Here is an 18,539-nt window from a genome sequence, read left to right on the forward strand (position 1 = left end):
TCGCACTTCTCCCTCTCTCCCTCTCTCTCTCTCTCTCAAAAATAAATAAAAAAGATCTTTAAAAAAAGAGCACAGTTGTGGCATATGGCCCAGGACAAGTAATTCGTTAATGGGAAATGAGGCTGCTTTGCACCCACAGAGATTCCACATACGGAGGCTGCCCACAGCAGTGTTTTGTGCAGTTTTCCCATGACTCCTTCAGCAGACTACACAACAAGCCAGAAGTGCCTGATTGCAACCCCCCCACTGCCTCTTTTCCCCTGTATACTGTTCGAGGCCCCCAAAGAGAAAGCAATGAGTTTCTGAGGAGCCTTGAGACGCTAGCATTTGGGAGTTCTGGCAAGTTCTTTTTTTAAAAAACGTATCTACTCTGAAAGACTCATTCTGATCAACAGGCAGGAGTTAAATGTTGGAAAACAGAGGCACATGTAAGAAAAAGGTTCTACAGAGAGGGAGGCAAACCATAAGAGACTCTTAATCTCAGGAAACAAACTGAGGGTTGCTGGAGTGGTGGGGGGTGGGAGGGATGGGGTGGCTGGGTGATAGACACTTGAGGAGGGTGTGTGCTATGGTGAGTGCTGTGAATTGTGTAAGACTGATGAATCACAGACCTGTACCTCTGAAACAATACATTATATGTTTAAAAAAAAAAAAGTAGGAAGGGGAAAATGAAGGGGGGGAAATCGGAGGGGGAGACGAACCATGAGAGACTGTGGACTCTGAGAAACAAACTGAGGCTTCTAGAGGGGAGGGGTTGGGGGGGTGGGTTAGCCTGGTGATGGGTATTAAAGAGGGCACGTTCTGCATGGAGCACTGGGTGTTATACGCAAACAATGAATCATGGAACCTTACATCAAAAACTAATGTAATGTATGGTGATTAACATAATAAAAAAAGAAAAGAGGTTCTAATACTCTGAAAGCACGGAGGACCCCAAGGAGCCAGCCACCCCATCAGAGGCTTCGTCAGCGCTCCGATAAATGGAAGGCACTGGCAGGTGACCGGCACCGAGCGCCTAGGACTCGGGGACAACAGTTATAGAGAATGAAGGGAGCAGGGGAGAGGAAAGAAAAAGGCCCCGCTCTCCAGGACCAGGAAGGAAGTTGAAGCCCTGTGAAATATTGCTGCTTTGTTGTTTACTTTGCCTGTTTTTTAAGAAGTTGCACACAAAGAAAGCAGGACATTTGGAAACGAAAGAAAGAGAACGCTCCCGCTGACAAGCTCAGGCACTGCAGGCTTCTGGAGACCAGAGGGGGCTTTGCAGTGTGCAGGAAGAGCGTGCTGGTGGAAAGAAAGACTTCGCATGGAAAGCAGTGAGGGAAACGGAGGGCAGACAGGAGAGCCGCAGACTCCACAGGCACTGAAAGGGGACGGAAGATGGTCACACTTCCAGGAGCCACCCTGGTGCAGCCCACCCACTGCGCCGCCAGAGGACCGCAGCTCTACGGGGATAACCGGAATTCCTGGATCTGGTCTCCCTGTCCCAGGATGCCTCCATCCGGGCATTTAGTGGCCCGTGAAGGTGGGGGGTGCTTCTGGTCAACAGCGCACAGAGCAGAGCAATCAAGAGGCAGTTTCAAGTTCATCTGGACCACGAGAGCTAAGAGCAATCTGGCTGAAGAAACAAACCAAAGAGCAGAACTTGATGAAGAAAATAAAGAAGAGCAGGCCAAAATGGCCTCAAAGCCTCAACAGCCTCATGTTTTCCAAATCATGTTTTCCAGACTTCGCTTGGAGGCCAAGTTTAATCACAGTAAGCTCTTTGTAAAAGCATGCAGATCCATTTGGTTGGGATCCTGGTCTTTTTTTCCAACCTGCTTATCATCACTCTGGCTTCCTTTCCTTGTTTACCTTGCAACACTTGCTCCTGATATTTCTTAAAAGACTTTTGCCTTCCAAGGCCCTGTTTCCCAGAGTGCTTTTCAGCCAGCACAACCAAAGCAAGAAGGAAAGGGACAGAAGGGTCCATGAAGGGGGTAAGGATTGGACTGTGCCTGTGGCCACAGGGACACTGAGCTTCTCTGAGCAGGGGTGGAGTGTGCCGGGGGAAGGGGTGCAGTAGGAGCCGGCCAGGCCTGAGCATTACCTCTAGCTTCTCTCAGTTGTTTGGACTAGCATAGCTTTGTTTTAAATACATACGGTAATTCTTAATAAAATGCTGATAAATGTGCCAAAGCGTTCTCTATGATAATAAACGAAGTCTTTACACTTTGGAATGCTATTAAGTCTTGCTTCACGCTGTGTGAGACTGCTGGCATCTTAGGTAGCAGTAATATTTTATGGACGCCCAGTGCCGCTGGGGGACACGGCCCGCTCTAGAGGGGGTAGGAGCTCTGTCATACCCCAGAGGATCTGGTCTGGGGCCACATAGACAGAGGTGGAGCTCCCGAGTGGTACCCCCCTGAGCTCTGGCTGGCTTAGGGCTCTCTGAACCTCAGTGTCAGGCCCTGGTGTAGTACCACAGGAGAAGTACAGGGTCCCAATCCAGCCATTTCCTAGTAGTGTAACTATAGGAAAATGATACCACTTTCCTGCATCTCCATTCCTGTTCCAGTTACTACTACGTAACAAACCACCCCAAACTCAGTGACGTAGAAGTGACCATTTTGTTACACTCACAGATTCAGTGGTTCAGGCATTTGGACACGGCACAGTGGGAATGGTTTGTCTCTGCCCCCACAATATCTGGGGACTCAGTTGGGAAGACCTCAAAGACCAGGAGTGACTAGACAGCTGGGATCAGGAGTCACCTGGAGACTTCTTCACGTACACATCTGGCAGTGGATGCTGGGTATTGGCAGGGATGTTGACCGTAGCATGGACAGGTGGCTTCACTGCTTCACTGCTTCACTGTGGAGTGTGTCTGCATGGGCTAGCTTGGGCTTTCACAGCCTGGCACCTGGGTTCCCAAACCAAGTGTCCCCAGACCTTAAGGTGGGCGTGCGTGGCATTTTTATGACCTCACCTCAGCAGTGACATAGCGTCACTTCTACCCCTGGGTTAAACATTCACCAGGGCCCACCCAGGTCCAAGGGGGAGGAGCACAGACTTTCAATGGAGGAGCGGCTGGGTTCTAGGAGAGCATGCGTGCCGGGAGATGATGTTGTGGCCATCTTGGGAAAACACGACCTTGCCACAGTCCCCGGCTCTGCTGATGCCCCAGGCAAGAGGGTGGCGGGGGTGACAGTTGCTGAGCACCAGCTGAGTGCGGCAAACCATTTACGTGTTACCAAATTCTCACTCGTTGATTTAAATAATTCCGGGTCTAGGAAATAGAAGGGGGAGTGACTACCTCACATATCGTTCTCCTGAAGATGGCACAGGCACGGGATTGCAAGTCCTACTAAGCAAGCAAGTTTTGAGTTTTTGTTCATCTCACATCGGCTAATACGCCACTGGCCGAAGGAAGTCTCACGGCCAAGCCCAAAGTCAAGGGCTGGGGAAGTCCATCCTCCCTTTGTGAGGCTGTGGCAGGGGTGTGTGTAATACTATAATGACAGAGTGAGAAATTAGGACCAATAATTCAATCTACCATAGCCGTTTTCTAGAACAAAGAAAATTGAGTAAGGATAGTGTGGCATTACAGCTGGTGTTTAACAATATAATCTGGGATGCAAAATACCCATATAAAGTAGTAGGTTATCAGATTGCTAATAAAAGAATAATTCAACATGACCAGGTAGCATTTATCCCAGGTATTCAAGGACAATATACCATAAAGATATCTATTAATATATCGCATTACTAAGACAATATATTTTTATGGAACCTAAATCATCATCTCAATACATACTTAAAAGTCATTCAGTAAAATCCAACACCTACTTAGGGATTTTTTTTTTTTTTAAGCTCTTAGTAAATTAGAACTATAAGGATACTTATCTAGCATGACATAATAATGGCATAACACTTCAGAAGCATTCCCACAGAAGCAAGGAAATAGAAAAGAATGCCTACTCACCACCATTACTTTCTAATGGCATCAGTCAAAAATAAGAAATAGACTTATAGATAGGAGACTCAGTTGTCATTATTTGCAGGTGGTATTACTATGTCCCTAGAAAATCCAGGGGAAGCATCTGAAAACCTGGCAGAACGAATACCATTCAGTAAGGTAGTCCAGATTAAAAATAAACAAACCAAAATACAGAGTTTTCTACGTAACAGTTGTAATACAATGTCATGAACTGTTTATACTATATAAAACATAATATATAACATATAAAAATACATATAACCTGTATCTTATATAAAATTTGAGGAAAAAAAATCACCCACCAGAGAAACCGCCAAGGACACCTGTCCCCAGGACTAACCTGAACTAGAAACGTGAAGGACACTGAGGGAGCGGCTCTGCCCCTCTGCGGAGAGACTTCACTAAATGCAAATATGAGCAGCTCCTCAAGGGAATGGTCAGTTATTGATGGGCTTTCCAGTGAAAATACCCATGGCTATTTTTCTTTATTTAACTTGAAAAAAAGTATCCCAAGGTTCACCTGGAAGACTAACCAAGTGCTCAGAAAGCTCCATGAGACATTAAAATACAATTTTTTCAAAAATGATTACAGAGAGTGATGCTGACTCTAGACAGCACAATGGAACACAAAGTCTATGTAAAAAGGTAATATACAGTAAGAGTAAAACACAAAATCAGTGGTGGGGGTGACACAGTATTTAAAAAAGGAAATGGGACAGTCCCTTTTTAAGTATTTTTTTTCCCTTAAGTATTTAAAGAAAAAAGTCACTTCAATTGCCTGCCTTATATATTTAGTATTCTTAAAATACTAAAGATAGGAGCGCCTGGATGCTCAGTTGGTTAAGCGTCTGCCTTCAGCTCAGGTCATGATCCCAGGGTCCTGGGATCGAGCCCCGCCTCAGGCTTCCTGCTCAGCGGGGAGTCTGCTTCTCCCTCCCCGTGCCCTTGCACTCTTGTTAGCTCTTTCTCTCTCCCTCTCAAATAAATAAATAAAATCTAAAAAAAAAAAAAAAATACTAAAGATAAACCTTAGAAGGGGGGGAATTCCCCACCAATGTTTCCTTTGACCTCTAGTTCCCTCCTTGCACTACACAAGCAAGTGCATTTCTGAGATGCAAAGAAAAATCACAGTAAACCTAAATGTTGCCTTTATCCTTTTGCTGTGAATAAAATAATGAAGCAGGAACCTACCCAGACTCTGACAGGGCTGCCCAGCAGCCCATACAGGACAGATAGACCTTTCCAGAGGCAGCAAACCAGTCAGTGAAAAGGAACAGGTCATATGAAAAGGAACTGCCCTTCGAAAGATGGTCCCAGCCTACAGATTCTGGCCAAGGGGACGCCCTCTACGTAGGAAGATAAAATTACTGAATTCCTGGTCCTCCATGAGCTTCACGAGAAAAATGCAAGCACAGCAGAAGCGCAGCGTGTCAGGAGAAGCAGCAGTCTGAGGACAGTGAAGGGCATTTGGGATGAAAGACATTTTTGGCAAATTAGCACTCAGTGGAGCCGAAGCTGCAGGGAGGCGATTTCTGGCAACCAAATAGAGAATGAGAACACCAGTCCGAGGGATTCTTCCAGAACTCAAGAAAAAGATGAGGATCCGAAAATTATAAGAGGAGATAAGGAACTGATGCAAGCAAGGGGGGGCAGAGGCACAGTACTCAGAGAAATGATGGAAGCATCCCGGAGAGGACCCGTTGAGGCTTTACTTCACAAGGATGTGGAGAGTCTTAGTTGATTGAAGACCCAGACCGAATTCCTGGAGTTGGGGAAGAGGTCCAGGATGTGGAGGAGAATACTCTCTATGCGGTGCCAGCAGACCCACCAGGGCAACGTTTCATACACTTGTTAAAAAGAGTTCATACACATAAAAAGACAAAGGAACAATGACTATGAACAACAGGTGGTTCACAGCCAGAAAAGCACAAATGTCTAATAAGTCATTAAAATCACACAAATCATCCTAAAGGCAAATTTTAAACCACAAAAAGCTCCTGCAGATTGGCAAAGATGTTTTTAAATGAGTAATCCCAGCACTAGCCAGTATGGGGTGAAGTGGGTTCTCTCATTCCATGTGGGTGGCCCTCTCCCCTTGTTCACAATTTCTGAAAAGCAGTTCAGCAAGATGTAGCAAAAGCCCCCAAAATGTTCAAGCCAGTAATTTTCCTTTCTAGTAATTTATCTTAAAAGTGTATCTAAAAATTGCAACTAAGATCTACAAAGATGGTCACAATATATTGATTCAAGCCCATCATATATATATATACATATATATATATGATCTTATTATACAGCCATTAAAAATGGTGTTTTCAAGAGTGCTCATGGCCAAGAAGAATGCTAATGATAGAATCTAAATAAAGAAGATACAAAAATTGAATTTACATTATATGAAGAAAAACATAGAAGAAAAAGGCAATTAACCAAAATATAAACAATATTAACTTCTTGGATATGTTTTGTTGATTTTTGATTTCTTTATACTTTTCAGTATACTGAAATGTTTCTACAAAGTGCATTCATTTTAAACTAATTTTCTGTATTTATAGATATATATATGATAGAAGTTAGGTTGCTGTAAGGCTTATGGTAACTCCCTACCCCTGATTCCTGGTTCTTAGAGCAGTTGTGTTTGACTTTTTCAGCTGTTTTCTCTAGTATTTGTCTCTCTATTTTTATATAATAAGTTTATACTGTGTTTCTTGATTTTTCAGATTTAGATATTATCTGTTGGTTTCCAATTATGTAAAAGGAAGATTTAGCTCTCTCACACCCCTACCCTCACACTTCACCTCTACCACATGCTCCCAAATTGATTGGCTCATGACTCTGGGCTGAAGTAATATTGTTTACATTTATGTCTGCGTAAATGTCATTAACTAAGCCATGTGGTACACTATGATTGCATTGCATCCCGTGCAAACTTTGGTTCTTCCTGGAGGTAATTATTACTTCATTTATTTGTTTCCTTATGTTCCTTAGACGTATCACTAATTCAGTCCCAAATTTTCCAAAAGATCTTCAAAACTCATCTTCGTATACATAGACTCATCATGTAATCTGTCCCATTTTGATTCTGCTCGTACCCTTGCCGGGGTCCTCCGGCTCCTTCTGGACGACGAGCTCTCTGTGCCGCTGCAGTGCTGTCATCTGAGATTGCCCTTCACTGTTTCCCTGGGGATTCCCTTTGCCTGTTCCCTGGTGTGGCAGGATCTTGGATTTCTTGGATCCTGGGCCTTCAGCTTTTCTTGGTCTACTCCTGTTTGGGGGGAGCGCATCCTGCTGCATCTTTCTGAGAAAGGATCTATGGGAGGTAAGTTTTTGAGACCTTGCATATATGAACACAGCTTTATTGCACGCTCCAATTCAGAGGTCAGTAAACCACAGCCCATGGGCCAACTCTGGTCCATAGTCTGCTTTCCTTCTTTCTGTGAGCTAACAGTAGGGCTTTTTTTTTTTTTTCTTGTTTTACATTTTAAAATGGTTGTTTTAAAAAAAAAAAGGAATATGCGACAAAGACTGTACGTGACTCACAAAGCCTAAACTCTTTGCTACCTGTCCCTTAATAGAAAAATCTTGCTGACCCCTGTTCTTACTGTTTGGTTGTTTGGCTGAATAGAGAATTCGAGGTTGCAAATAATTTTCCTTTCACATTTTAAAGGCTTTGCCCCACTGCCTTCTGGATCCCAGAATTGCTGTTGAGAAATCCAGGTCTGTCCTGCGTCCCAGTCCTGTGTGTTCGACCTCTGGTTTTCTCTCTGGAAACTTTTGGAATCTTCTCATTAAATCTGATGGTCTGAAGTTTTCTGATGGTCTGCCAGTGTGTGCGCTTTCTTTCCTTCAAAGTGCTGAGCACTCAGGGGGTATTCAGTCCTGAAAACTTATGCCCTTCTAGTCTGGGAAAATATATTATTTCTTTGATGTTTTCCTCCCTCTGTTCTCTTGCAGAGAGTTCTGTTACCTAGCTGTTGGACCTCCAGGGTCAGTCCTCTAATTGTATCTTACTGGCGTATAATTTCCTCAAAGTCATCTTCCAATTCTTCCACTGACTTTATTGCTGCCGTCACCCACCAGAATGTTCCACAAGGACAGGAATTGGTCTGCTTCATCACCCTGTATGTCCCCAGAACCTAGCACAGTACCCGACATGGAACGGGCGGTGGGTGAATATTGTTGAATGAGTGGATATTTTTCAATTTCTAAAAGTTTCTTCCTGATTTCTGACTGCCCCTTTGAGAGCATCCCACTCATCTCTTATCCTCCTGACAATACTATTTGGAGATTTTTGAAATTTCCTTTTGCTGTCTGCATCGATTGCCTTTGTGTCCTCCAAGTTCCTTTCCTCCTGGTGATGGTTTTGGTCTCTCTTTCATAGTCAGCACTTTTCTAAAATTTGTCTCTTATAGACTGTCTGCTCATATTCGCAGATCAGGCCCTAAATGCTGGCAGGAAGCTCTGAGTATATGGGTGAAGCTGGCGGGCCTTGTGGCCATATGATCAGGCCCTGGGTCCAAGACCCCTAAATGTGAGGATCTGTAGGTGTCTTTTGAGTGGGACTGCTCTTCTGGAAGCCAGACTTTATCTTCCTGTTGTAAGGATGGTATTTCTCCCTCCTCTGCCCTGTGCCCGTATCTGGGAGGCAAAGGTCTCTCTGGTCCAACCTCGGCAGAAAGCAGACATCCAGCCTCCTGCCAGGATGGGAAAATGGGTCAGCGATTGGATCTCAGGGCTCCTTAGGCAAACTGAACTGGTCCTCCTGTGTTCGGGCCCTGTGGCACCCCGTTCTCCTGTTCCTGACCCACTCCATGCTTCTGCCACGCAAGGCACCTTGCCTCTTACCTCCTTGGCTGCCTGCAGACTCTGATTGTTAACCATTGTGCATCAGCTCTCCAGCTTCCAAAATTATGTTAACCTTTCCCATCCATTGTTGTCTCTTTCCCACTCTTTTTGCCCTTGTGATTTCGTATGTATTTTATTCCTTCATTGCCATTGTATTAGAACAGGGGTGGAGATAAACAAGGAATTCTCTCCACTATGTTAAAATCACAGTCATCTATTGCTATGGTAACCCCAAAGCAAGGACACTAGAGCCTCGTACTAAGAGACGTGCTGGTCATGTTACTCAGAATTAAAAGTCAGGTTCACGTCCTTCGAGAGCTATCAGTCTCATGGGAAAGACAAACAGATCTTTACTATATAAATGCTGTAATGGAGGTGTGTCTGGGCAGCAATGGGGCCGCCGGAGGAGAACCTGCATCTACCTAGGGAGAAAGGGGGGCATGTGAGAGGTAACACAGGGATTGTGGGAAAGGGAAGAGGCTTGAGCTCATGACCATTTGGAGGGCAAGAAGGAATTTTAGCCCAAATTGTTCTTTTTATGGACTCTCCTCTCCTGGGTGCTATAACAAAGCACTGATTTCTCCTTGTACCACCTGCCCTGTCAAGATGAGCCAAACCATCAAAGGCGACACCTGAGTCTCCAAGGTGCCTAGCAGAGCTGCCTGGAGGGCTGCCTGGTGCCCCACCCTGTCCCTCCAAACAGATTAATGTGCAAGTTAAATGTATGTCAATTGCCCAAGAAAGTGGGCACTCCACAGAAGTTAGCCTCCCCTTTTTTTAAAGTGGAAAAGAAAAGGATCATATCCCGTGCATAATATGGGACTCAGATATGCAGAACTAGAACTTTGCTTTCTATAACACTCACCTTGCTCTTAGGCCACCATTTCCATGAATGGTGAAAAAATTTGCCACTTCAAGGTAACTGTCTTCTGATTTTAAACTCATTCTGTTACAGGTCAATTTTTAATCAAGTTAATCTTTTGCTGCCTACTTCCCCAAAAGTGAATTAAGCATCATAAGTGGTCTATTATCCTAGCATCTGAAAGGGGGCATCTGGCCCTGAATGCCCTCCAGCTGAGAGACGCGCCCTGGGTCTTGGGCCCTGGCCTCTATCCTCTCTGCCTCCACTACTGAAGTGCCCCCAGCCTCTCCTGGCTAAGGCGCCACCACTGCTGTCTGGGCCCATGCCTGGGCTCTCTCTGGTTCTAACACCACCACGGTCCCTGGCTTTGCCCTGAAAACCCTGTACCCCCTACCGACCACCACCCCACCCCACCCCCAAAGTAGCCCAGCTGACTGTTCATCCTCAGCCTCTTTCACTCCTCCTCTCAAAGAGCCTTGGGGATTTCTATGGATGTCTGCCATGCCCCGCTGAAGGCAGGGGAGGGGATGTTTCCTGAAGGCCTCTCTGCCCGTGCACACCACACTGCCATTTCTACTGCACTGATGCTCTGCGGGCCCAGAGCAAGATGGTCTCCTCCTAGAATTCCAAGTGGGAAGCAAAATACTAGCCCCCTGCTCTGCGGTTCCGAAAACTAACTAAGCCTCTTAACTGTGCCCTCCCTCACCCAACACAACACGAGGCTTTGTCTCCAAAGGGTAAGAGGGTGTAGGGAGCAGGTCTCGACTTGGGTCTAAACGCTTGGTCACCACAAACCTTTCCTACCAGGTTCTTCCTGATGCCTGCTGCTCATTCCTCCACCCACCCTAGCCCAGCTCCCAGAGGGGCTTTTCCTTTCCACTTTCTTATTCTCTCCTTACTACTCTGTGGATTTTAGTAAAATTGTGTGCTCTCACTCCCTAGACTCTTGATTCTTGGTATTTGTTAGGGTGACTTTTAAAACTTAGATAAATCTTTCTGAACAAACCCTGATTCTAACCTTCACCAGTATTCCTCTGAAATGAGTTTTAGGAACCAGTTTCTGGAAGTTGAAAGATGAACGTTCTTTCCTTCCTCTCAGCTAGTTCTGTCATCCCCCTGGTACCGTGGATGCCTCCACCTCCAGGAAGGAGGGGCCCAAGGCAGCAAGGTTTACCAGGACTGGAAAAATGCATCAGAGAACTCTCAGCTTCCGGGCAGGTGTGGGTATGTTGGGGAGGTGGGTGGTGTCAGGCTGCCTTCCTTGGATCAACTCTCCCACTAAAAACAAAAATAAATGGTAGGTAGAACATTTTTCAGATCTCACTGTTAAAGCCAAAAAGTGGGGATGTCTCAGACTAGCTGAGAGACAAACATCTGTAACTAGGGAGGTAAGTAAGCAGGCTCTTAGAACATCAGAACCACTGATGGCCCTGTGGGCACTTGCCAGTACTGCTCACTTAAGCTTTGAATCAGTGGCCATACAAGCCAACAAAGAAACAAGTCAAAAGCTTGGTACTAAGGCAGGCCGAAGAAGAAAAAGGCAAGGATAAAATACCAATAGGAAGAAACGGCCACACATCAGCCTTTGCTCAGATTTGCAGCCCCTTGCCTGAATTAGTCAAAGAAGCTTAAGTCGACAACTTCATTTAAGGTCATCCATGACTTTTAATAACTCCAGGGACCTGGGAAACAGAAACATGGAACTTCTCTGGAGGAGGGCATATCTATCTGATGCCCGGGGGAGCCCCCCCAACAAATGATTAGTCAGGGGCCTTGACCCGCAAGTAGTCAAAAATCACATAAAAATCACACCGTCATTTCAGAGTTGGCAGAGAAAACGTTTGAATTCCTTTATGACAAAAGTTCTTAAACAGGGAATAGCCGGGAATGTGTCTTAAAGTAACCTATTTGTCAGGATAGACCAGGTTAGTCTACCATAACAAATGCCCCAATTTTAAGAGCTTAGCACATTAAAGAACATTTCTCTCTCATCAGATAAACCCTATGTAGATCCTGAAGAGCTACAGGGCAATTCCCTGCCCAGCTGTGTCTCAGGAATCCTAGTAGGCCCCACCCATGGCTTTGCCTCCTTAATTATAGCTTTCAGACTCACTATAGAAGAGTAGGAGGGTCAGCGAGAGTTTTTATGGCCAAGTCTAGATGGGCCGTACATCACTTTCACCCACATCCCGTTGACTACAGCTCAGTGAGATCACATAAACCTAATTTCAAGAAGAACAGATATATTAGCTTCCAGTGTGCCCAGAAAGGGGGGGGGGGAGGAGTTTTAATGGACACAGGGCGTAGTCTCTGCCACAACTGCCAAAGGATAGCTACAGAAAACTTGCAGCAGACATCGTATGTACTAGTGACACTCAAGAGCTTTTCCTCTGATAGTTGCAATAAGGCCAGGAGGCCCGCTAACACCACCTCTATTCGGCATCATGCTAGAGGTCTTCAGTGGTGCAACGAGAAAAACAAATAAAAGGCAGAGGGAATGAAAATACAGCAAATTTGTCAGTATTTTCAGATGGTATATTTTGGACACAGAAGATTCAAAAGACAACAGATACTAGAATAAGAGAGTTTAGCAAGGTTACTAGATATGCATCCAGGGTGCCTAAATCATATCTCTATATATTAGCAACAAACAGGATAAAAAGTCTTTTTTAAATGCCATTTATAGGAGGAATGGGAATAAGTCTTACAAAAGATGTTTAGGCTCTCTATAAGAAAACTGTAAAACTTTATTTAGGAATATTTAAGAAGATCTAAACAAATGGAAAGATACACCATGCTTGTGGATTGGAAGGCTAAAAATTGTAAAGACATGAGTTCTCCCTAAATTAAATTACAAATTCAGTTCAATTCCTATCCGAATTTCAGCAGGTTTTTTTGGGGGTGGGGCAGGGGCAAGGAGAGGTGTTTCATTTGTGGAATTTGACAAGCTCGTTCTAAAATTTATATGGAAGATACAAAAAGTCAAGAATTGCCAAGACACTCTTGAAGAAGAGCCAGGTGGGAGGATTTGCTTAACCAGATATCAAGATGTGTAATAAAGCTATATTAAGCCAAGCAGTGTGATGTTGCACAAGGCCAGGCAAATAGAGCAAAGAACAGAACAGCGGAGAAGCAGGCCCCTTAAACAGGTGAACACTTGACGTTCGACACACGGGTGGCAGAGCATAGCAGCAGGGTGGACGGGGGCTTTTTGGCGAACATTGCTGGAATAATTGACTATCTAAATGAAAAATAACTTAATAGGATTCACATCGTGCACAAAGACCCAAATGTGAAAAAACAAAACTATAAACCTTTTATGAGATAATGTAGGAAAATGTCTTCATAACACAAAATTCACTGGCCGTAAAGGAAAAAACTAACAACCCAACCCAACTACATTAAAATTAAGAACTTTCGTTTTCCTTTTTTTTTTCCATTTTCAAAGGATTCCATAAAAAAAGAATAAGGCAAGCCATAAAACAAGAGGGTATTTATGACTCATATAACCAACCAACAAAAGGCTAGCATGTAGAATATGTAAGGAACTCTACGAATCAATGATAAAAAAGCAGACAACCCAAAATATGGGGAAAAGATTTGAACAGGCACTTCACAAAAAATTTAAGCCTGAATGCTTAATAATATATATGAATAAATGCTCAGCCTCACTAGTAAGCAGGAAAATGAACTTTAAAACAACACTGAGATATAATTACACATCTCTCAGTTGAGAAGACCCTGACCATAACCTCGTGTGGCATGGCCTGTAGCAAATAAAACTCCCCTACACGGCCGGTTGGAGGGTAAAGAGCTGCAACCATTTTGGAAAACGGTCCGGCATTATCTAGTAAAGGTGCAGACACACCTGCCCCATGACTCAGCAGGTCCAGTCTTGGGTGTGTGTCCTAAGAAATGCATGCCGGCGTGTGTGCACAGGAGACTTCCGGAAGGCTGTCCATAGCAGCGCAGTTTGTAATTGTCCAAAACCAGACTCAAACCAAGTCCATCAACAGTAAAAGAGATCAATTATTTAGTATATAATCTTGCAATGGAAGGTTATGCAGCAATAAAACTGGTTGGATTACATGAATTTTATTTACGTAAAGTGAAAAAGGCTGAACAAAAGAATATATTCAGTCTGATTCCATTTATAAAAGTTTCAGAAGGCAAATGAATCTATGTTTTTTAAGGCTACATAAATACATGGTAAAGCTATAAAGGAAAGAGAATTAATATTATAAAAGTCCGAGTGAGGCTTGTGGTAGGAACATCTGGTGTGCTCGAAGTGCTTGTATCTTAAGCTAGGTGATGATGAAAGCAGGATATACTTTATAACTCTGTCAACCCGTATGTGTTTTGGGTTCTTTTATGTGCATGTTATATTTATAATACAATTTTAAAAAATATATCACATCCTAAATAAAATATCATCCCACTACATAAGGGTTCCCTAATCTCTCTCCTTAGCACAAGGTCCTGCCAAGCAGGTATGATGCCATTTCACATACAGGAAAACTGAAGTGCAAATGACTAAATATTTTATTTTTCCAGATAGGTTGGTAATTGCTGAGGGTGCACTAGGGAGTGATGGAGCTGGAGCCCCCAACCAAGGCTTCTGGGGTCCTGTTCAGACTCTTTCCATGTTGTTTCTCTGTAGCTTCCACGGTGTCACCAAAGCTCTGAATTAAAGTGTTCCATTCTCCAGTCCCTGAGCCATACTGCAGCACTTACCAGCACAACCCACATCTTTCCCAACGTTGGCCTTCCCATTCCTCCTAGACCCACCACTTCCCATCTCCTTCCCACCTCCCACCTACCTGGTCCATGCTCCATCCCATCCCTTCATCTTTGATTCACAAGACCCCCTATTTGGGCAGAAGAAACTGCACGTCACTGTTGCCCCATACATGACTAGAGGATGATAGCGCCTGTTAAGTCCTGTGCAGGAGGAGGTCCTGATGTGCCTCCACCATATTCTGACCCTCACTGTCCACACTGCTATCTGGGCACCTTGTCTGGCCACATCCTCACAGCTTTGCTCTCAGGAGAAGTATGACTCGGGGTCAACTGGAGAGGCACGCGGTCCCTGGGGCAGCATTTACCCTTGCCTGCGGGAGCTGGCCCAGCAGGAGAGAATGCCCGAGTCTGCTCCCACTCAGGATGAGGCCCAGAGAGTTTCACACCTGCCTGGATTCAGGCAGCCAGGTACTCAGCGTTGGTACATACCACACACCACTGCTCTCCCTTGCCTAGGAATGTACCAGGTGATCGGGGGTATCATCTCTCCTGTCAACGACAACTACAGGAAGCAAGACCTCGTGGCTGCCCACCACCGGGTGGCCATGGCCCGGCTGGCCCTGCAGACGTCCGACTGGGTCCGGGTGGACCCCTGGGAGAGTGAGCAGGTGCAGTGGATGGAGACAGTGAAGGTGCTGAGGTAACAGTGGGCATGCTTTTGTGTGATGACCAGGGCCCACGGGACACATCTGCAGAGCCCAGTGGGTGAAAGTAGGGACCAGGTATGAAGTGGGGCTTCAGCCAGGCTTTCTCAGCCAAAATCCCAGAAGTGCTTCCTCTCAGACGGAGAGAGACCCACAGACCTACTCTCAAAGAGGGCCTGAGTGAAAACAATCACAACCCACTGCCCTTTGGGAAGCACTTTCTGGAAACGCCCATCTTGTTTCAGAGGGCTGTCTCCTTGGGCTCCAGGGCGACCACCTAGTAGCTGTGAGACTAGGCACGTACTTCTCTGAGGCACATTTCTCACTTGCAAAATGGGGACAATAAAACCTAATGAGGACTTTTTAAATGTAAAGAACTTTCCTGTCCTAGAACTCCTAAGACATTCACTAAGTGGGACCTTCTTCTATCATTGACATCATTGACTAGGTTGAAAACTGCATCTACATCATAAGCCATCTTTTCTAATTGTACAAATCCTGGGCTCTATAAATCTCAACTTTTATGTAAAATTGAAAAAAAAAAAAGGCTATACATCTAGAAAGTTGCTCAGGATCTTTTTCTTTTGGAACTGCTGTTAGCACCCAGGAGAAGTAATTGGCTTTTAAAAGCCCTGGGAGCCCTGCAGGTTGGGGCAGTGGGTCACTGACTTGTGTCTGGGAAAGGGTCCTGGGAGTTTGCTGGAGAAGCAGGAAGCCCCGCCCAGCCTGGAGGTCAGAGGGGACGGGGAGGTGGGGCTGCCTGTCACTAACTTCGGGCCTATTCCGCTGAAGGGATTGCAAATTTGGGGCTTGTGTCTTTTATCTATTTGGAAGCAGTAGGACTGTCAGGGCACAGGAAGCCCAAGGGACAAGGTCCAATAATTGGCAAGCCTGTTCATCATAAATCGATTTAGGTTTTCATTTTTTACTCATCTTCACAGTCACTTGGTTGAAAACTGTTTACCTTTTTCTCGTAGTAAAGGTAAACATTTAGTTACATATCTTGGCTCTGATTATTTGCCTTTTTCTTGGGAAAGAACCAGCTAGAAGCAGTCAGCAATTCAGTGCTACTTCAGAGCCTCTCGCCAAATTAAGAAGAGCAAATACGAAATGATTGTTAGAATACATGCACTTTTTTTTAATATAAAGAATAAATTTACACCTAGATCATCCCTTCAGAACAAGCAATATAGCCAGCCCTCATCTATCAAGGATAGCAGAGGGGACGACACACAAATCCAGCAAATCATTTAGCTTTAATATGTAGTCACAAAGACGCTTTCCTCCTCCACCCTGTGAGAGGCAGTGTGGCCTAGGGCCCAGATTTTGGAGCCCAGTTTACTAGCTCAGTGACTTGATGTAAGTGAGTTAGCCTCTCTGAGCCTCAGTTCCTCACCTAATAAAACGAGGATGACACCACCTACTAATCTGAGGTACTGCCTGAATTAAATGGGATGAGGTGGGCAAAATACCTGGTTTATGGTAGGGGCTTCATAACCTTACTACCTTCCCTTCATCCCTAACACTGGCCCGTAATTTATCCTCAAAACAGATAAGCCATTCCTGGATAAAAAGGAACTGACCACAGAACTACATAATATTGTCACTGCTTCTGTTGCAAAATGAAGGTGTGAGCTAAGATTTTACTGAACACTTTCTTTTTCTTTTTTTCCTCTATGCTTTCGTTCAGTGCTTCTCAGCCCTGGCTGCACCCTGAATCACATAGGGAGCTTTCAAAAGTACCGAAGCCTTGAGTCTCATCCCAGAGACTGGGATGTCATTGGTCTGGAGTGGGGCATCAGAATTTTTAAGGGCCTCCTGGTGATTCTAATGCGTGGCCGGGATTGAGGCCACAGCCTCAGTCACAAAGTATGTGAATCAGGTTTATGACTAGTACCAAGATGCATTCAAACCAGTGGGCCCTGGCTGTAGGAATCACATGGGAAGCTCTTTTAAAATGCTCATCTCCCTCCCCCGCCACCCCCGCCACCTGCCCTCAGAGATTATGATTTGCGGGTGGGGTCTAGGCATGGGTATTTTTTTAAAGGTTTCCAAATGATTTATTTTGTGCAGCCAAGGTTGAAAATCCACTGATTATACAAAGAGACAACACAGTTTTGCCAGATAAGTGATTCCATTTTTCAGTATTTAGAAAAAATTAGAAAATTTGATTGCTAATGTTTTCCTAAAATTGCCAAAAGCATTTAAGATTGAAAATCTGATAATTGTAAAGTTAGGTGATTTTAGAAGCATGGGAGTAATCCACCCCACCCTTTGCTCCATTTAATATCTTCCTGATAGAGACAGTGTCACTATGATAAATGTCACTATGAAGTAAATTCACAGTAGGGTTCATTGAGGATTCTTTTTCTCCTTATCAGTTGCTTATTTTTACTCTAATTTTTTTTTTAATCTAGGCCAGCTTCATGCCTTTAGGACATTTGATAACTTATTTTGCTCACCTTCTCCCCACGCTATGGGGAGAGGTCATTAGTCACAACGCCATTTGATGTCCATCATCATCACCATCACTACTGTCGTGTCACGTACCCCTTTGCAAGCATGATCTTATGCTGTCCTCCTTTTACAGATGAAGAAACAGGTTCGGAGAGGCTAAGTTCATCAAAGTCACAAAACAAATAAGTGAGTGGTAGAGCCAGGTCTGACTCTGAAGCCATGTTTATGGTCCTTTTCAAACCAGTGATCTACGGGGGGGCGGGCACAGTGGGGCTGACTTTGTTCCTGCCACAGTGACCCTTTGACCAGGCATCCCTGGAGACCTGTGGGGCTGCGGAGGATAAGAGAACTCATTCCCAGGGTCAGCCCTCAGGCCCAGGGCTACTAGGCACACCGGGGCACCACTCAGGCAGACAACAAGAGGAAGCCATGGCCACTGCCCCACAGAGGCCGAGTGGAGGTCAGTGAGGAAAATAATTATTCATACATCAGAGTTCAGAGAGCCAGCTAATATTCAAAGTAGGGTCAACTTGAAGTAGGAGCTTCAAGGTAAGTAAAATAAAATGACAGTCACCACCTTTACTGATCACCTGTTTGTGCCAGGCTTTTTCAGGTAGGTAACATCTAGTTACCTCAGCAACTCTGAGAAGTAGGTGGGTTTAGTCCCATTTTACAGATGGGGAAATGGAGGCTCTGAAAGGGTCAGTAATATCCGCAGGGTCCTACAGTTAGAAAGTAAGAGGTGAGACTCACACCTACTTCAGTCTGATGCGAGATTCCAGACTAACTCAGGAGCGAATCCTCAGACTTGAAGCTTACCAAAACCAAAGCAGACAATAATGGAAACACAGAGTCCAGCTAGGTCCTAAGAAGACTCGACTGAGTCTCTGAGATCATCAGGAAGGACTTTGGACCAGACTTAAATGTATTTATCCGTCCACTCCTTCCATTGTTCCTG

The 18,539-nt window shown here is 44.8% G+C and overlaps 1 protein-coding gene and 1 long non-coding RNA gene across 8 annotated transcripts in view; one reads left to right on the plus strand and one right to left on the minus strand.

The window, feature by feature from the left end:
* NMNAT3 (nicotinamide nucleotide adenylyltransferase 3) overlaps positions 1–18,539 on the plus strand; it is a 113,396-nt gene that overhangs the window by 86,360 nt on the left and 8,497 nt on the right. For 6 of the 7 annotated variants that reach the window (XM_078071222.1, XM_078071212.1, XM_078071207.1 and 3 more), the window contains one exon: positions 14,937–15,120. The exons of the other annotated variant lie outside the window; for it this stretch is intronic. In XM_078071222.1, the coding sequence (XP_077927348.1) occupies positions 14,937–15,120 (184 nt within the window). The remainder of the gene's footprint in view (positions 1–14,936; positions 15,121–18,539) is intronic. 7 annotated transcript variants of the gene reach the window in all.
* Positions 1–18,539, minus strand: part of LOC118535742 (uncharacterized) — a 76,570-nt gene that overhangs the window by 50,764 nt on the left and 7,267 nt on the right. The gene's annotated exons all lie outside the window — the stretch shown is intronic.

This window comes from Halichoerus grypus, chromosome 1, assembly GCF_964656455.1.
Source record: "Halichoerus grypus chromosome 1, mHalGry1.hap1.1, whole genome shotgun sequence".
NCBI classification, from domain to species: Eukaryota; Metazoa; Chordata; class Mammalia; order Carnivora; family Phocidae; genus Halichoerus; species Halichoerus grypus.